Source organism: Micrasema longulum, unplaced genomic scaffold, assembly GCF_059751315.1.
Source record: "Micrasema longulum isolate JH-2025_06_02 unplaced genomic scaffold, ASM5975131v1 h1tg000873l, whole genome shotgun sequence".
Classification (NCBI taxonomy): Eukaryota; Metazoa; Arthropoda; class Insecta; order Trichoptera; family Brachycentridae; genus Micrasema; species Micrasema longulum.
The window spans coordinates 135,435-155,561 of NW_028278065.1; the positions used below are offsets into that span (position 1 = coordinate 135,435).

Below are 20,127 nucleotides of genomic sequence, written 5' to 3' on the forward strand. Positions count from 1 at the left end.
AATTACCCGAAAACGAGACATTTCGCGCCTTGTAGTAGGACACCCAGCACGTATGACGTTTTGGCGCCGATCTTGTACGCAATGTCTATTAGAAGCGCAGTCGGCAGTCATAACGCGTGACGTCAAAATGACGTGATGCCAAATGCGGGCCGTTTTGAATGTGCTCATTTTTAAACCCAAAAAATTATAAATGAAAATTTGTTTTGAATATATTGATAGTTATTATTAAAACTATAGTTGGAGATTTTATATAGCGCCATTTTTGTGAAAATCACATCAACGGCGCTGTACAGTAAATAAATATCCCAGCACGTCTTGCAGCTACAGAGCGCATGATCGATTTGGATTCTAGTACCTCATTTCAAACAACGATATATTTTAATCATAACATAAAGGAGCTAGATTACAGCCTAGTATAGTTAGTTTTGTATATTTTTTAGGCTATTAGAAAGTGAATTGTAGAACTTTATTGCTGTATACACAAAACTGTTTCTTTTTCTGTTAGTCCTGGGTTGTTCGCAAGTTCCTTTGACGTATATTGTGGTTAAAATTAAATGTAATATTTGTCTTTATTTCATTATTTTTCATCATAAACATCATCTTTACCCTTTCTTTGTAAATTAATTCACCTGAATTGAGCATCTTTGCATACAGCTCTCTCGGGCGAATGTGTGGTAAAACTATGCGCGATAGATGCACAAATGTCGAGATCCGTACATTATGTAAGCCTGAGATGAGCGTCATCGACAAAACCAAGAAAGGAGCTCTGCGTTGGTCTGGACATGTAGAGCGAATGGACAGCGTAAGAACGGCTAAAAGTATTTACGATGCGAATGTTGATGGATGCAAAAATAGAGGAAGACCGAAAAAGACGTGGCACGAACAAATCAAGACATGTCAAAAGTCGGAATAATCGGCGCGCGTGCATGAGAAGCTGTATGAAAGTAGAAGAAGCGAGATCTGTTTGCAAAGATAGAGCGGTGTGGCATTCTATCCTCTCTGCCCGCCCTTACGGGGAAACGGCGTAATGGTTTGTTGTTTGTTGTTGTTGTTGTTGTTGAGAATTCTAATTATGCTTCGTTTACTTATTGGAGAATGCTAAGTTTGCAGTGTCAAGTAGTATTATAATTGAAATCAGTTTTTGCAAGATTTAGAGACGGTTTTGAATTACGCTATTATTTAGGTAGGTAGGTTTTTATGTACAGTTTATTTTGGCATCAATAACAAATTGTCCGTTTTTAGTGGAGATTTCTCAGTTTGCGTCTAATACAATTCTATTTGATAACGTGACAACAAAATAAATTATTTTAATCAAATTACAAATTTAAAAGCTTCAATTAAATTAACTTAACAATAGAATCACCATGTAAAGCGCCCTTGAGGTATTTTATTACGAAAATGGCGCTGTATAAGTTATCCATAATAATAATGATAAAAAATTCACGATGAGTTAATGTCGCTGATTATTAGGCCTCTTTGTCCGCTAAGCAAAATATATTCCAGTTCGTAAACATAATATTATAGTACACGGCTTGTATTATTTTCACACTGTATTATGTTGTAGTAGATCAAGCCCAGCACTTTGAAGGTTTCTCTGGATGTATTCAATTGCCTTAACTGCCATGATTTATTTTGTATAGAACATACGCATGCCTCGCCTTCTATCTGTACAACTTATATATTATACTAGTAGATAGAAGATACACGCAACCTTTGTGCACTGACCAAACATTTAAAGCATTAACTTTGTGGTCAAACAATTTACTAAATGTTATTAAATATTTGTATATAACCACTTAACGAATTTTCTGTGTCTGCCGGTTTCGAGACGTGTCCGTCTCTTCGTCAGGATGCCAATCAAACCAACATGCGAAACCCGCTATACCACACGCGTGCGGTGACTATTATCAGCAGGGATGTTGACGAAAAATAATCTCATTCTTACTTATAATGTTTATTTACTTTTCAAATTTATATAATTTCTCTAACGTTTTTATTTGTAAAGGAAAAATAAGAAACCCGCTGACAAGCCGGTTTCGCTGTTTAGTGGGTTCCATTATTTTTCCTTTCATATTTTCTGTTCATGTTTACCTTCTTAAATAAAAATAAATTTAAAAAAAAAAAGAAGGTATGATAGTGGATATCTATATAGGAAACCGATAGGCATAGAAAGTCAGTAAGTGGTTAAATACTAATATTTACTAACATAACTGAATCGGGTTGTGGTCCCGTGGCTAGTGTCTCGGACTCACGGATCAAAGGTCCGTGGTTCGAATCCCACTCTACCCCAACTTGATTCCCATTTTCTAATAGTGAGTCATTTACAACTCGTTGAAAATGGTTCTCAAAATTAAATATTTGTGTAAATTATAAGAACGCAAATATTTCTTTTACTTAAAAAAAAAGTATACTATGAAGAGAGGGGGGGTAAAGGGGGGAGGAAAGAGAGAGAAAATAGGAAAAACTAAAATATTCAGGAAGTGACATTTCATACGTGATTTGAATGAAAATAAAGAAGGGGCCATCTCAGACATTATTTGGTAGATTATTCCATAATCGACCAGCTACTATTGTAAAAGAGGAGGCAAAAAAATTAGAGCGGTGAATGGGTATTGAAAGGGTTCTCTCGTTGCTAAACTAAGAGTTATCCCATGCTGTGATAGAGGTTGGAAGAGCTCTCTCAGATAAACAGACGAAGTGGGATATTGTGAAGAAGTGATAGAATGTGATTGTTTCATCTATGCCCGATACTGAGCCAGTGTAGTTGCGTGCAGTATTTGGTTATGTGTATAGAACTACACTAACTACAAAGTAACATTGGTTTTTTTTTCTCTCGCCTTAATACAATTTTTTATGTTACCGATCGCTCGATGAATGAGATGTTTGACTTTTGTATTGCAATTTACTATATAATTTTTTTATTTTTTTAAAATTGATATAATAAATAACATAATAAAATACTTCAACTCATTAAAATAGCATTATATCGACTCATTAGTTATCCCAAAAAAAAAAAAATGATGATCCTTAAGATCTAATAACTTTATTTAATTTACTTTCATATGATTTTGAATTATCTATCCTTGCCTCTGTTTTGTATAAATACACTGAACTCCTTAATAAAGATACCAGTCTCGAAGATGTCGCAAAAGCGATGAAACCTGTCACTGGATGTTCCAAATTTGTGGATTAAAGTATCACTCGTCTTTTTTTCAAAACTTAAAATGATTATCCAAGCAAATAGCATGAACCAATTAGTAAAAAGTGAAACAAGAGTAACAGATAAATCAAAAACGTTAATTGACACTGTTATAACTAACAAAAACAATATTGAGGTGAAAGTCCTAGATGAACCAAAAATAACCGATCACAACATTATATACATATCAGAAGATAAACAGAAGATTGCAAATACGAAAAAAGCCATTCAAGAAATACATACAAGAAACTATAAAAAATATGACAAAGAAAGATTGAAAGAATATCTGCATAATATCGATGAAATAAATCAAATGGAATATAATGAAAAAGCAAATGCAATAATTAACCATCTTAAGAATGCCATTGATAATATAATTCCAATACAAAAAAAAAAAAAATTATTTACATAATAAATAACGATAAACTTCCATCAAGAATTTTCACTTACAAACTTAAATGTTTATGTATTGCAGGTCCGGATAATGAAGATGTTGGACCACCCCAACATAGTGAAACTATTTCAGGTCATTGAGACTGAAAGGACTCTTTATCTAGTCATGGAATATGCTTCAGGCGGAGAGGTAAGCTCGCATTTCTATTTTTTCTAATGTACCTAATACCTTTGTTTTAAAAACAATCAATTTGTGATTCCAAATGTGGCTGGATAATCTCTTAACTTATTGACAAAATAAAATATATGACATTTAGTAAAATCACAGCGGGACAGCCTCAACAAAACCTTCAATTAAAAATATGCTCTGAAATACTTGAATTAGTACACTGTATAAAATATTTGGGAATAATTATTGATAAATATTTTAAATGGGCGGAACACATAGAATATATAACACAATAATATATCTTCAAGTCGATACGTAACATCTTATCCCTAATTAAACTCAAACAACTATATTATATTTCATGTAACTCAATTATAACTTATGGCATAATAGGATGGGGAGGCACCAATAAATCAATATTAAAACCTCTCAAATCTGCTCAAAAATCAAATAATTTTTATGAAGCCCTTCAGGTACCCCAGCGTCAAGTTTTTTGAGGAATTTGAGATCTTAGATATATGGCAATTATATATTTTTAGAATAATTATGTTTGTGAAAGCAAATTATTCTACCAAATCCCAAAAGGAACACTCCCACACTACCAGAAGTCAAACTAGAGGATGGGTCATGGGGTCTACTGCAAACTCAGCTCAAGAAATTTTAGGTTTCTGGGCCCCAAAACATGCAATATGATACCCGAACATTGCAAAACTATAACCCGGATTTAATGAAATAAATTTGTAAAAAAATGGTTACTGGGTTTAGGTAGAGAAAAATCTGAAAATTTACTCAAAAATATTCTTAAATAATAAATGGTATAAATTAATATTCATAACCATATAATAAATGAACTAGTAGGTAGTAATGTAATTTTTTATTTTGAATAAAAATGTCTGCCTTAAAACAAGTTGTACCTAGTTAGGCAGACTAGACATGATCCAGAGAAATCTATTACTTCGAAGGTTATAATTGACGATGCAATATATTAAATTTACTAGATTGATTTTACACGACCTAAATACATAATAATTATATTATTTAACATGGAAAATGACTAAGTTAGTGCTTGATATATTAATTAGAATAATACCGTTCTGTCCGTCAGGTGTTTGACTACCTGGTGCTGCACGGGCGCATGAAGGAGAAGGAGGCGCGCGCCAAGTTCCGGCAGATCGTGAGCGCCGTGCAGTACTGCCACCAGAAGCTCATCATCCACCGGGACCTGAAGGCCGAGAACCTGCTGCTGGATGGCGAGATGAACATCAAGATCGCCGACTTCGGCTTCTCCAACGAGTACAAGCCCGGCAGGCGCCTCGACACCTTCTGCGGCAGCCCGCCCTACGCGGCCCCCGAACTCTTCCAAGGTTAGAGAAATATACAGGTCTACTCACATTATCTTCACTACTCAACTACTTAAAACCTTACTTCTCTAAAGACATTGAGCTACTGGAAAAAGTCCAAAGATCTAGATCTAGTCTAGCGCGGTGTTTGTTTAATCTGCAGTGCCCTGGGCGGGCTCTAGTGATAACCCTCACTTGGTTTCGGCTGAGCTTTATTAGGTTGAAGGCAAACCTTTGCGAGCACCCTTTTATCAGTTCCTTCGCATGGTGCTGACCAGGTACTTTTTGCCAGAGCATAACGCTCTGCTTCCTGGCCCATGCCAGGACCCAAGCTCGTTACGAGGAGCACATTTGGGCAATCCACAGTAGGGCTTAGGGCCTATCGGGGCTGTCTCAGCTCCCAGCCTTGCCAATTCATCGGCTGCCTCGTTACCGTCGATGTTTGAGTGTCCAGGTACCCAAATTAATGTCACACTGTTACACTCACCGACATAATTAAGCACCCGTAGGCATTCCACAGTTAATCTAGAATTGATCTCGACAGTGCTTTTTAGTGCAGCATGACTGTCTTAAATTCTTTTGTTTTTGTATTGTCTGCACAGGTTTTCATGTGCGTAGGCATAGAGTTCTGTTTGCAAGATAATGGGATAGATCCTTAGGCTAAAAGAAAACCTTTTCGCGGGTCTAACTTCGTGTGTCCCAGCACCTGCTTGTCCATCTTTCTTGGAGCACACAATGTCTCCTTCCCTGTAGGATAGGGGCTAATGGGCAGCCATTGTTCCCTATCAGGTATAAGCACCACAAAATGCTTTTGGAAGTTGAATTCCATAGTCATTACATCCGATGGCATAGCTAACATCGGATTATCGATGAGGTATTGCTGCAAATTCCTCATAGTTCTTGATTTACAGTTGGCATTGCCCGACTCCATCGCACGTAGCATGGTCATGCCCGCCTCCATCTGCACATGAATGTGTAGGGGATTTAGGCACAACACCTCTTCCATTGCTGTAGTTGGAGTAGAACACATTGCTCCAGTGGCAATGTTACTGGCCATTCTTTGCAGGCTGGATAATGCACCACTGCATACCTTTTGTTGGGCTTTTTGTGCCAAGCTATACATCCATAGGTCTCCACAGGTTTTACCATACCATTGTAAGTACCGCAATTATTTGTAAATCACGGCCATAAATGGCCACTTATAGGAATGCGTCGAGTGCTGTTACACTAAATGGGCGCAACTTTAGTTGCTGCTATGCCTTTGCACATTAGTTACAGCATTGGAAGATCGACAAAAGAGAGGCAATTGACTGCTCCCTGCACAAGATGTATCTATTGAATCAAAACACCAGTTTACGGAGTCATAACTGGAAGCTCTATTGTTCCCAATTCCACGAAGAACTTCCTTTCCAGCAGGGTGGTTTCAGCCTGGAATAAACTAGATAAACTTGAACGACCTCAGAATACATGCATAAGGTACATTTTTGGTCTTAGGAAATATGACCACATTTCTGATTATCATAGGCAACTGAAATGGCTTAAAATTAGACAGCGGAGAGACCATCGCTCCCTCTCACTTCTGTTCAATGTACTTCATACTCCTAATGCTCCTATATACCTGTGTGAAAAATTTCAACGCTTATCAGTTCATAGTTTACCTCTTCATTCTAATTCTCAAGGCACTCTCTTAATACCCATCCACAATTCCTCTTTCTTCTCTAACTCATATAGTGTCCATGCGGCTCGACTGTGGAATCATCTCCCATCCAGATGTTACTACATTATCTCTGTTTAAATCACGTCTGAAGAAACATCTCCTTTCTCTTCCTTAATCTTTCCTCCTTTCCTCTTTCCTCTTTTTTTTCCCTTTTCCCATTGAGTAATAGTTTTGATTTAAGGTAATTTATAAACAAATACGTTTATTTCTATTTTTATATATCTTTAGCTTTTTAATATTTTTTTCTAATGAATATGTTCTGTAACTTGAATTATAAAAACAAAACTTTTATTTTATCGGTTGGTTGGAAGAAATTGCCATTAGGCAATAAGCTAAAAAAATAATAAAATGTACAAAAAGTTAAATAAATAAATTACCAAGCCTAGTGGTCCATTTCATTTGAGTCCAGTTCAAAAACCATTTAAAATCTTATTTGAAGGAAGAATAACGCGGACAAAAAGCAGTACATGAGATATTGGCACACTAGCAAGGGCAACCTGCCCATAGCGCATAATATAAAATAAAATAAAATATTAAAGATAAGTATGTAATTTGGAAGTCTGTCTGGAAGAAACCGGACGATAGATGTATTGTATTTTGTTTCTCGTATATTCATATTTTCTGTTTTGACTTTCCAGGAAAGAAGTACTTTGGTCCGGAGGTGGATGTGTGGTCACTGGGCGTGATTCTCTACACGCTGGTCTCCGGTTCACTTCCCTTCGACGGCTCCACGTTGAGAGAGCTCAGAGAAAGGGTCTTACGGGGGAAATATAGGTCAGTTTAAATATCGATCCCTCGCAGGTTACCAATTGGTCGCTGCGGCAAAGTGGCCATCCATTCAAAATGAAAATAATATACGTGTGTTAACGAAAAGACGGTCTGTAATGGAAAAACAAATTTCACTAAGTTTTGTAAGGGGTTGGGAGTATTTGAATAAAGCAGAGGAACATGGAAAGACACCTACCTTTGATATAATGTGAATGTTCTTAAATTTCGGGCACTGGATGATGAAATGCACTATGATACATGTAACTATTTACGATAACTGTAGGATTAAGGTAGTTGAGGGTTGGTTGGAGTTCCTACCCCTGTTAGAGATTGACAGAGAAGACACGAGGTTGCTTTTTAATGCTTATTTATTACATGGCGAATAAGATACAGCACTTGGTTGTGTAGTGCGAGCGTAGCCTCGATGGTGGGTTGAAGAGAATGCACATGAACTACATGCTGGAACTGTGTGACTTCGTCGAGCTGGACTGACTGACTGAACTGAACGGGCTGACTGACGTTGGCTGCGTCCTGTGGTCTCTTTATAGACGACGTTCCTTTGTAGTTCATTTCTTCATGGTAGGGACGATGTGAATGTGCTGCAGAACAATGCTCCCAGTTTAACGTGCAATACTATAAGAGTTGCATTGTACAAATGTTTTGGATTCGATAGAAAATGATGACATTGCATCGTCGGTCATTAGTCTACTTCAGGTGAACTAATTTAACACATGTGTGTGGTGTCATCGACTATGGACTATGGACCCTACATAACTATAGAACGACGCGCGACGATTCAATTACTTTTATGCAATGTGATGTTATGTCAAAAATGTTGTGTGTTTTGTTCCAAATACAAATCTTCTAATTTGAATTTCTTCTATCTTGATGTCAGGTAGGTACCATAAGGATGGGTCAAGGGAAGGATGGGAAAGAATGGTAATCGGCCAGGAATAATATCAATTAATGCTGTTATTTACTAAACACTGTATTCACTCAATTTTCTAAAGATCCTTTCTAAACTAAATTGTAAAACCCTCTGAGGCGTAGGTAAAACGTAAAATAAATAATCCCAGATTAAATTAATAAGCTAAAAAATACTTAAAATGCATTAAAACCACTTCAAAGTAATGTCAATCATCATCAATCCCTTTCCACACCTAATGGTGCAAAGGGCGCTACTGCATTGGTATACAAATCGCATGTCAGTCCAGGGACTGAAATTTTCTAGTGTAAAAACACATTTTTCAATAAATATTTAGTGTCAACCATGTCGGGAATCGAACCCGAGACCTCTAGCATGGTAGGCAAGTGCGCTGACTGCTGCCCCACGAGGCCAATAGTAATTATAATTTACTGTAACTCAATCAAACTTTGGGAATAATTTAAAACGCTTAAGCCGCCTGTTTCCATACAAATTTTAATGAGAGTATTCGTATACGGCGTCCTAAAAAAATAGAACAAATATTTATTTGTCAGTTCGGAGACTGAGAGAAGTCGAACTGAGAGCACGTCGGTTTGAATGTAAAATTTTTGAAAACTACAAGATGGGACGTGGGACTGTGTAAGTACATGAAATACCCGGCGTCGACGGCCGGCCAGTTTGTGCCTTGGCCCTAAACACCCATATTTACCGTCGCATAACGTGCTTCCAGAATACCCTTCTACATGTCCACCGACTGCGAGAACCTGCTCAAGAAGTTCCTGGTGCTGAACCCGGAGAAGCGGGCTTCGCTGGAGACCATCATGCGCGACCGCTGGATGAACGTCGGCTACGAGGACGAAGAGCTGCGGCCTTACTCGGAGCCGCAGCAGGACTTCAAGGACCACAAGAGGATAGGTGAGCACGGGCCTTTTGCCGATACCGCGCGAGATAAATTCGCCTCTGTTACATTTAATAAGTGGCAGATTTAAATTTTTAATTATGACGTTTTATTTTGATACTAATATTCAAAATTGACATTTATTAGTTTAAAAATTACAAACTGTAGGAAAACTCCAATCGTCTGGTTCTAAATATTTGTACCGATCTGAAGAGGACATGTTACTAATATTTAATATTGAATTGTGGACTAAACCATGAACTTTCCGATTTCAGCATCTTTTTTATTTCAGTTTTTCTTGCATCTGTTCAAATGTGCGATATATTTTCCATTTTGGACATCAAAACAAAGTCTGTCTTCTATTTAAAAAAAAATTAGTAAAAATTCAAAAAAGAGCCTAATTTTCGATAGAAGGATGATATAATAATAAAAAATATTTGCAAATGAAAGTTTAAAAAATTAAACACATATTCAAAAGGCGAAACAGTTTGGTCACAATTCAATTTTAATTGAATGGACTTACAATGTGCAATTGATTTATTCATGTTATTTAAATTTAAATGAAAGCATTAAAATGTTTATGTAATTTTTTTTCAGTACTAATCGTAATACTTAAACCAATAATATTATCCATTATACCATTGAGAATGATGCAATTCCTTCATTATTTCAATGAAATTCCGGGTTTGATTCCCAGTCGGGTTACACCAGTATTACACTTTCTGTGTGAAGAAAATGCTTTGATTACGCTCCAATTGTGAAAAACAGAATAGATGAATTGTTTTATTCGTAAATTCGATCCAATGAGAAAGTTCAGTGCTATGGGAAATTGGATATGAAAAATATTTCTTACGCGTGGTAAAACTTAAAGCATTTAATTGTTTGCCGAAGTTTCTCGAAATTGTAAGAAAAAATAATAAAAATGAACTGTGTCACGAGTTCTTCCAATGATTGTGATCGATTTCCGGTTTATAAAATATAAAAGTAAAAGTTATTTACAACTCGTTGAACCGGTTTCATCGCTTTCGCGACATCTTCGAGACTGGTATCTTTATCAAAAAGTTAAATGTGTTTATACAGAACAGAGGTAAGGATACATAATTCAAAGTTATATGTAAGTAAATTAAATAAAGTTATTTTTATCTTAAGGATCATTATCAACAAATTTTCTTTGGGTTTAACTAATGAATTGATATAATGCTATTTTAATGAGTTGAAGTATTTAATAAAATAAAATAATACAAAAATAAAATAAACTACTTAAACTCATTAAAATAGCATTATATCAATTCATTAGTTAACCCAAAGAAAATTTGTTGATAATGATCCTTAAGATAAAAATAACTTTATTTAATTTACTTACATATAACTTTGAATTGTGTATCCTTACCTCTGTTCTGTATAAATACATTTAACTTTTTGATAAAGATACCAGTCTCGAAGATGTCGCAAAAGCGATGAAACCAGTCACTGGATATTCCAAATTTGTGGATTAAAGTATCACTCGTGTTTTATTTATATAATAAAACAAATATTTTAAATATTTTTTTAAAAACCACCGAACTTTCTCATTGTCGAGGACGACGCAGTAATTACTATATCTGAAATGCAGCCAGTGAGAGAGTGAGGTGTCTATTTATTATGCGCCCGTGATTTTAAGTGTTTTTTTATCTGTCTAAAATAAGATGTCACCTACATGTTTTTTGTGACCAAATTGCAAAGTGATTATGTTCCTCTCTTGAAATCCCGATGCCTTACGTGTGAATTTTTCTGTTTGTTTCCTCTCTAACCCGCACTTATCGCACTGGACCGATTGAATGATTATGTCGTCATCACAAATGTCACAGTACAAATGGGTAGGTCCGCGGCCGAAACGTTGCCCGAGAGCAGCGCGGCGCTCGTGAATGCGCACGGCCGACACGCTTGGGGGAATCTGACCTAGACTTAGTTACTTTTGAAAATTAGCTAGACAAATTTCTCGATCCAAATTCATCGTAATTTTATATAACAAACAAAATAATTAGTGGCACTTTGACACGTTAATTCACCTAGTTTGTTAGACTTACTTACCGTTTTCATCGCTTTCGGGACATCTTCGGACTGGTATGATTTAACTGTTGGGTATTAACATAAGTTGTGTCTGTTCTTTCCAAATGAACAGAACGAGGACACAACAAAAAAAAATACAACAAATTATTAAATATACAGGGTGTTCTTTAAACCCTGTCACATCCGAAACCACAATGATCAGTATTTGTTTATTTTTATTTTTATTTTCTTTTATTTTATTTAGGAAACATACAGTACAGTTACAAAGTTTAATATTTTACACAATTAGACTTAACTCTAATGGACCAGTGAAGTTTCCATATTATAAAGCAATTATAAGTATGATCAAGAATACAATTGGCAGAAGTTGCCTACAGTTAACAGTCAGACAACGGGCCGTTCGGGTCGAGAATTGCAAGCGCAAGCCGAAACCGTCCGTTACACGTTTTTTATTAAACTGAAAACCAAACAAAAAATTTGGAACGCTTTTGTTCTGTGCAGTAGAGCTAGAGGGCTTCTCTTCAAGCGGGAGTGAATTAATACTCTAAGGTATTATTCTCCTTTATTCCTTCGATTGAACGCAAACAGAAGGAGGTGTCAAAAATGCTCGCTTGCGTCTACTTAACATAAGTAAAATAAAAGCAAACACAATATCTTTTAGAGCTGAAAATTTTCTTTCAAATGGCACACCGCAAAGCGGAGGCTCGCCTGTAGGTTGTATTTTTAATGTATATCAAAATTATATAATGAATATTTAATTTATTTATATTTTGCTGTCAAGGTGCTCTCAGCATCTGAGCCGAAATTTGTCGAGTCAACATTTGGTGCGATGCAATCACTTTTAACAATAGAATCACTATGCAAAGCGCCCTTGAGGTATTTTATTACGAAAATGGCGCTATATAAGTTATCCATAATAATAATAATAATCTCCTGCTTATAACTACAATCTAGGAGATGATAAAAAAAAAACTCAAATTTCACAGCTTGTATATTGTTCAAATTTCTTAGAACCATTCAATTCCGATGATGTCACGAGAGCAGTGAAACTGATTAGTGGTCTAACAATCCCCGTCATTAATATTTTTTTTGTTCTATAAAATTAGTTACTGTTATGTCGCTTAATTACTTCATCAAGATGTCTACACATTTGTTTGTCTTACATATTTAATATATGGTTTATTTTTAGTCATTGTTGTAGATGAAAGAATAAAACATAAGAAATAACATTTTTTCAATGAATATGTCCGGATTACGTATTCGTAGTTTATCATTCAGTCTATGAGCTTTTCAAAGTATTAACTAGGCTTTTCAACCTCAATTTTCCAGCTTAATTAATTCTTTGTTCTCTTCAAATCATCAACTGTTCAGCTTAATTCTTTTGTTGAGCTCTTCGAAATGCCAACTTTTTTGCTGAATTCATTCATCGAGCTTGACAAAATATCAACTCTAGCTTAATCCATTTATTGAGCGCTCCAAAACACAACGTTTCAGCTTAATTCATTCATTGGGATCTTCAAAACGCAATTTTTCAGCTTAATTCATTCATTAAACTCTTCAAAACACAACTTTTCAGCGTAATTAATTCATTGAGCTCTTCAAAGTATCAACGTTTCAGTTTAATTCATTAATTGAGCTCTTCAAAACACAATTTTTCAGCTTAATTTATTCATTGAGCTCTTCAAAGTATCAACTTTTCAGCTTAATTCATTCATTGAGCTCTTCAAAGTATCAACTTTTCAGCTTAATTTATTCATTGAGCTCTTCAAAGTATCAACATTTCAGCTTAATTCATTAATTGAGCTCTTCATAACACAATTTTTCTGCTTAATTCATTCATTGATCTCTTCAAAGTATCAACTTTTCAGCTTAATTCGTTCATTGAGCTTGTCCAAGCATCAATACTCCGGCTTGTAAACTCTAATATAGTAAATATTATGTACATTTCTAGATTTAAGCATGTTTACCGAATAAATTAGGACGTATCAAGATTCTCTCAATGTGTCTGGCCGCGAATATTGTTATGTGTATGTAGTGTGATTGTCTAGTGAATAGTGAATACATATTACAATCTCCATTTTGTTGTGCTTTGTCCTGAATATCATAATTCTATATAACATAAAATGAATGAATCGCATGATTTCATTATTTCTGTATATCTAAATAACATTTTTGTGTAATAATTGTTTATGTATCGTTTCAAACTCTGCTTTATAAAGAATCCACATTTTGACATTAATAATGATCATTTGAAAAAAAATGCATTTACTTATCATACGTTTTTTCTAAGAATGTCACTGGATAGTTCTTCTTAGAGAAGTCTGACCCTAAATTAAATCCAATGTCAATTTTAGTACTGTAAAATTTTCTCGGAGAAGTATTGGATGGCTTGTATAAGTAACATATATAATTAAGTACACAGAATAATATTATATTTGTTTATTAAATTTTTTGTACATAATGCAAATTGTACATTGCCAAATGGCAGTTTCTTCCAACCACCAATAAAATAAAAGTTTTATTCATAACAAAACATATTCAATAGAAAATAAAAATGAAAAACTCTAACGATATACAAAAATAGAAATAACTGTATTTGTATATAAATTACCTTAAATTAATACTATTACTCAATGGGAAAAAGGAATAAAGAGGAAATAGGACAGTATTATCGACAGGTGCCATGGTGCAGTTGATAAATGACTGCAAATAATTGTTTATACCTCAAGAGTAATAAAAAAAAAGAATTTTGTGGATTCTTTATAAAGGGAGTGGTGTTGTGTCTGTTGTAAAATAGTTTTAATCAAAAATTTGTCGAAGATTCTGTCAATCGAGCATGTTTTCATAGAACAAATCTTTATCGCCGCTGAATGAAAATTGCATTTCCAAACTGTGGAATAGTTTAGTTCAATACTGATGCAATAATTATTGGTTCATTTATTGGTAAAATAATCGAAATGAAAATATTCAGTTGTTTGAATCGTGCAATGAGGTTCTGTGTCCAGACGGACGAAGAATATAATTCTGTGTGTGAAATAGAACCAGAACGTTGGACGAGCGTTTAACACTCGACGGCTGCTTTCGGATATAAATCCTCAATGAGGACAACGAACTGAGATAATTCCGCCTCGTTGTGAAGTGATTGGCGATTTCGCCTACCATTTTTGAAGCCCTGGGTTCGATTCCTGGCAGGATGCACGTGAAATATTTGTTTTTTAAGGTGATTTGTCACTGCAATATTTCACCGCCTCTGGACCCCTGAAGCGTAAGACTGATCATCTTGCCTTCCTGCATTCTGCCGCCCTTACAAAGAGTGCAGTATGTAGCATTTTTGACGACATTTTTTAAATGCAGATTCGGAATCACGAAGAAAGGAGCTTTATTTTTTCTTCTTCGGAAGCAAAACTGCATCAACTAGGTTTTCAGTTTATATTTATCTTTAATTTAGTTTTATTTTAAATAAGGGTATTAAAAGCAAACTTAGAAATCTCCATTGAAGGAGTTACAGAGATATTTGCAAAAAACTTTGAAAAAAGAATTGTGAGATTTGTAATGATGCTTCACCAACTCAATGGAGAATGCTAAGTAGTATAGTTGAAATCTGGTTTTGCAAGATTTAGAGACGGTTTTGAATTACGCTATTGTTTAGGTAGGTAGGTTTTTATGTATAGTTTTTTAGAAAAGAAGTAAATTAGAAATTTCCACCAAAAATGTTTTTTTTTTAAAATATTGAAAAGAAATATTTGCGTTCTTATAATTTACGCAAATATTTAATTTTGAGGGCCATTTTCAACGAGTTGTAAATAACTCACTATTAGAAAATGGGAATCAAGTTGGGGTAGAGTGGGATTCGAACCACGGACCTTCGATCCGTGAGTCCGAGACACTAGCCACAGGACGATTCAATTATTGATCCCAAAATAAACTATACATAAAAACCTACCTACCTAAATAATAGCGTAATTCAATACCGTCTCTAAATCTTGCAAAAGCAGATTTCAACTAGACTGCTTGACCAATAATTAGAAATCTCACAATTATTTTTTAAAAGATTTTAGCAAAAATCTCAGTAACTCCTTCAATGGAGATTTCCAAGTTTGCTTCAAATCCCCTAAATTAGTGGTAGGAGTGATGAGGAATATGGAAAATACTAACAAATACTGTAAATTTCTGTAAATTTACATTTTCATATCGATTCTTTTACCAAGTCATTAATATTTGTTTTGTTTATTAACTTACTCACTGCAAGCTATTTGTAGGTTGCAGTTTGACAATGCGTCATCGAGAAGAAATCTCGACATTGAATGCACCGAGGCATTTTGAAAATATACATAGCTTTCTTGATAAAACTCTAAAAAAATAACCAAACCGAGGAGTTTCATAGATACTTTTTATCAAAATTGTCAAAATATCAATTTTCAAGGTACCTCGAGTTGCGTTGATGCAGCGATTTGTAGAATTATAAATTATGTTAGATTTTAATCTTCATTTTACTGTACAAAGTCAGTGACTAAGTAAATATTAGAATGCCCGGATAGTTTTCATAACTAGAAAGAACACAGCTATCATTTAGCGAAAAATATGTATATCAGTGTTCTTTATTGTTTAAAAAAATATATATCTTTAATACCCATTTAGGCCGATGATCGATGAACGACGGCCCCGTGGAATTAAAAGGATAAAATAAATATTTCATTTGAGTTTGCATATATTTTAAGCAAACAATATTTGTCTATTATTTTATTGGATTTGACTTTGTTATGGTTACACCAAGAGCCGAATAATCGGCTTGCGTTCAAAGCTGGCCTTGATATGTTTCCCTTTCTCCCGTTTAATAGTTTGTTTGTCTTGTTTTTGCAGAGGCACTCGTCTGCCTTGGGTATAACCGGCAGGACATTGAGAAGTCTTTAGCTGAGGCCAAGTATGACGATGTGTTCGCCACATACTTATTACTGGGAAGAAAAAGCACAGATGTAAGTATGACACTGTTTTTTTTTTGTGTGAATTCTGCTGAACAAAAAGATTCATTGAATCTATAATAATGTATGAATTGACACATTTGCGCACACTTTTTCTTTAATTAAATCGAGTCATAGTGAAATGATTGTTAGTACCACATTTGACAGTTTTTACGACTCCAGTAGCTCAATCACAAATAACTATCGACATGCTAATAAGCGACGTGATAACAAATTCTCACCATGGTTGTTTATCGTATTCGCGATCACAATGGAACATCCGTGAACACCCAATATTAAATGTCAAAATATTTACGTTTCGCGACGTATAATCCTGCTGCGCAATCACATATTTGAATTTCACCGGTGTGCGGTGTAAAAATGGGAAATTTTCCAAAACTGCTATTTTTATTTATTTATTTATTTATTTATTATCTATCATGCTATTTATTGCATTTAGCCGGCAGTTGGCAAGCCAAATGTCAAGAAAAGCAGTCGCTATAGTAATTGTAATTTAATTTTAATTTTTTGTATTAGATACTACTTACTATTTTGCAAATGCAATATTGTATTTTTTTTATAGTTAACACCGATTTTTCGCCAGTGAACTGTATTTATTTATGAGGAAAATAAAAAACAAACCTACACAAGCGTTGACTTATGACTGCGATAACTTAAGCATGTTCATTGTGATCGCTCAAATGCTTAGCATGCTTTAAGCACGTTATTTGTGATTGAGCTACATTGCTGGTATTTCAAACGCTCTCGCGGCCGTATTATCTCGTGTATATTGTATGTAAATACTGTTTTCTCATGCTGCGAGAGTGGTTCAGAATAGCACCCCAGGGGTCAGAAAGACAAGCCTACTAATTTTTGAAAGAACTATTTGAACAAATTATTTGTTCAGTTCTTGTCCAGAGACATTGGCACTTTTGATAAAATATAATTTGCTAACCATTCTACACATTCTATAAAAGACTAAAGTTCGACAAATATTGGTCACCATCAATGGGTTACCCCAATCTTCTAAAAGTACTTTCGAAACGACCCAAATTTTTACCAGACACGGAGCTATGAGAAATTACCTATATGGGTTTAGATTAAGGAATTTTGACTATTGTCCATGCGATGAAATTTCTTCACAGAGTATCGAACATCTGTTATTTCAGTGCCCATTCTTCAGTTTACAACGCTATAATCTTGAAGCAGAATGCAAGCAAGATGGAATATCCTTAAAAGATATCCACACTGTAGTTAAAATTAGTTATCACGCGTCATTGTTCTTGAACTTTGCAACAATGGTGATTGGACTCATAAAGGTAATAAACCAAAATCAGTGATCGAACATCCCATTTCCAAGAAAAACAAAAACATTTTTTTCCGAGTACCTGAGCCTTGTACATGATACGTAAGGCTACTAAATACAGGGGTCCAAATATATATGCGGCCTCCGTGGTGTAGTGGTCAACACGCTTGACTCACATGCGGAAGGTTCCGGGTTCGATTCCCGGTGAGAACACAAAAAAAAAGTGATTTTTCTCAAACCTGGGTTATCTGTGATGTAATTCACCACTGTAATTAGGCCCAATGGCCTGTTGTGGTGCAAAAATAATAATAATAATAATAATATATATTAAAAAAATGGTTTACCCCTGAGAGTTTCCCATTTCTCAACCCGAGAGCTGAGAAACAGAGTAAATAACCTGAAATTATGTATAACCAGGCATGTTTAGTGAATATTTTATAATTTTTAGCCCGAGTCAGACGGTTCGAGATCAGGGTCTTCTCTCTCCCTGAGGAATATAGCCGGAGTGCCACAGCCCAATGCTGCCAATCAACAGAACTCTACAGCAATCGGTGAGACTAATTTCGCATTTTACTTCTTCCATCTAGCTATTCGCGTTCAAATGAAATATGCCGTACTTCGAGGTACAATCTTAATAATCCATCTAAATCTGGTTTTCCCCAGGCGGTACGGGAGCCGCGTCGCCCTCGCACCGCGGCGTGCACCGCTCCATCTCCGCGTCCTCCGCCAAGCCGGCGTCGCGGCGCGCGTCCAGCGGCGGCGAGGGCGTGCGGGGCCCGGCCGCGCCTGGCGCCGGCGCCGCAACGCCCGCCGCCGGCGCCGCCGCGCCCCCGCCCGCCGCGCCCGCCGCGCAGCCCAACAACTTCAAGAGACAGGTAGGAAGATTTCATTTATTTATTATCAACTGTAACGGACGCGGCGGACCACTGTCTTCCGTAGCAATCGCGCCAGTCACAAGAACTGTATACTACAGGGGCTGATGTCAACGCAGAATGGCCGGTCGTAGGCGGGCCGCGGCCGGCGAACGATAAGCTCCGGGGAAGGTATCGCTGCCTATATTTTATTAAATAATATCTTTTCTATATGTCCTTCAGTATGGCAATGACCGGCCCCGAAAGCGTCAAATGCTGGTCTTTATTGAGGAGGTAGTAACTCGCATGCACATACTGAAGTCCCTATTTAAAAATATATTGAAAGGCCCCAGGAAGGGCCGCCAAGTTAACATTTTCCTCGTTATGTCGGCAACATTAACATTGAGGAGAACAATTCAGAAAATGCATCCAACTCTTTACAAAATATACATAACTGATTAATTAAATAGAAAAAGAAATAATGTTAAACGAAAAGTTTTTTTTTCCCAACATACAAATAACAATTATAAAATTAATTGCTGTTGTTAAGGACTTTTTGTATATAACTTGTGTATTCCTTACAGCACTGACAGAAATCGGAAGGCAGCGAGTAAAATTGATTTTTCCTATGTTCTGTTGATAAAATGCCCGTGTATTGTTTCCAGAACACAATAGACTCTGCGAGCATCAAGGAGAACACGGCCAGAATGGCCCAGTTACAAATACAGCAAGGGGCGACGAGACCAGCGTCGGCTCAACCCAAAATGGAACAGAGTAAGTCAAATCTATTTGCAGTCGAGTAGTAGACTTAACCCACTTGGAATTTTATCTAGATAGATGGATAGTCGATTTGCAACCAAAATATTCTCACCAAATATTTGTATAAAATCACTTACCGACCTTTCTACGTCTGCCGGTTTCGAGACGCACCCGTCTCTTCGTCAGGACACCAATTGAACCGACATGCAAAACCAACTTTACACCTTCACCATAGTTGTTGCACATAAATATAAAACCAACATGCCATGCATTTTAATAAGAAACCCTTACATGCGCTGATTGGGCTATGAAAATATTTTATGTTTGAGAAATAGTTGAAAAAAAGAGACGAAGACCTGAAGAAGAGACGGGCACGTCTCGAAACCGGTCGGTAAGTGGCTATATACAAATGTTTAATAACATTTAGTAAAATGTTTGACCCACTAAGTTAATGCTTTAAATATTCATAATACAAAATATTAATTTTAAACAAATATATTGAAAACGTAATTCCTTAAAAAAAAGGCTGGAACTAATTTTGACTATTTAAATTTTTTTTTAATGATTATTGATGACAAAATTTAACCTAGAAACATTTGTGTGATTTAAAATTATTTTTTTTCTTTTAAAAAAACAAAATTTACGTTTTTTCTTTAATAATTTTCCTGTTCAATTCATTATTTTTTATTAATATTTTTTTTTGGCGTAATTTTTGAAAGAACGGCGTTTTAAAATGGCAATCGTATGATTTTCACAATGATTCCTCACCTCTTCAGATATTAATCTGGGTGAACC

General features: G+C 35.6%; 1 protein-coding gene and 1 long non-coding RNA gene across 16 annotated transcripts in view; one reads left to right on the forward strand and one right to left on the reverse strand.

The window, feature by feature from the left end:
- The window catches only part of LOC148278494 (serine/threonine-protein kinase MARK2-like), a 176,198-nt gene that overhangs the window by 87,638 nt on the left and 68,433 nt on the right, over positions 1-20,127 (forward strand). For all 15 annotated transcript variants that reach the window (XM_088231325.1, XM_088231313.1, XM_088231318.1 and 12 more), the window contains 8 exons: positions 3,675-3,782; positions 4,867-5,125; positions 7,457-7,592; positions 9,242-9,426; positions 16,319-16,431; positions 18,171-18,273; positions 18,386-18,597; positions 19,239-19,347. In XM_088231325.1, coding sequence (XP_088087451.1) covers positions 3,675-3,782; positions 4,867-5,125; positions 7,457-7,592; positions 9,242-9,426; positions 16,319-16,431; positions 18,171-18,273; positions 18,386-18,597; positions 19,239-19,347 — 1,225 coding nt within the window. The remainder of the gene's footprint in view (positions 1-3,674; positions 3,783-4,866; positions 5,126-7,456; positions 7,593-9,241; positions 9,427-16,318; positions 16,432-18,170; positions 18,274-18,385; positions 18,598-19,238; positions 19,348-20,127) is intronic.
- On the reverse strand, positions 477-2,131 carry LOC148278495 (uncharacterized). Its single transcript, XR_015823183.1, has 2 exons — positions 1,014-2,131; positions 477-960 (listed from the first exon to the last, which is right to left on the reverse strand). It is a non-coding gene; the product is annotated as an uncharacterized LOC148278495 (long non-coding RNA).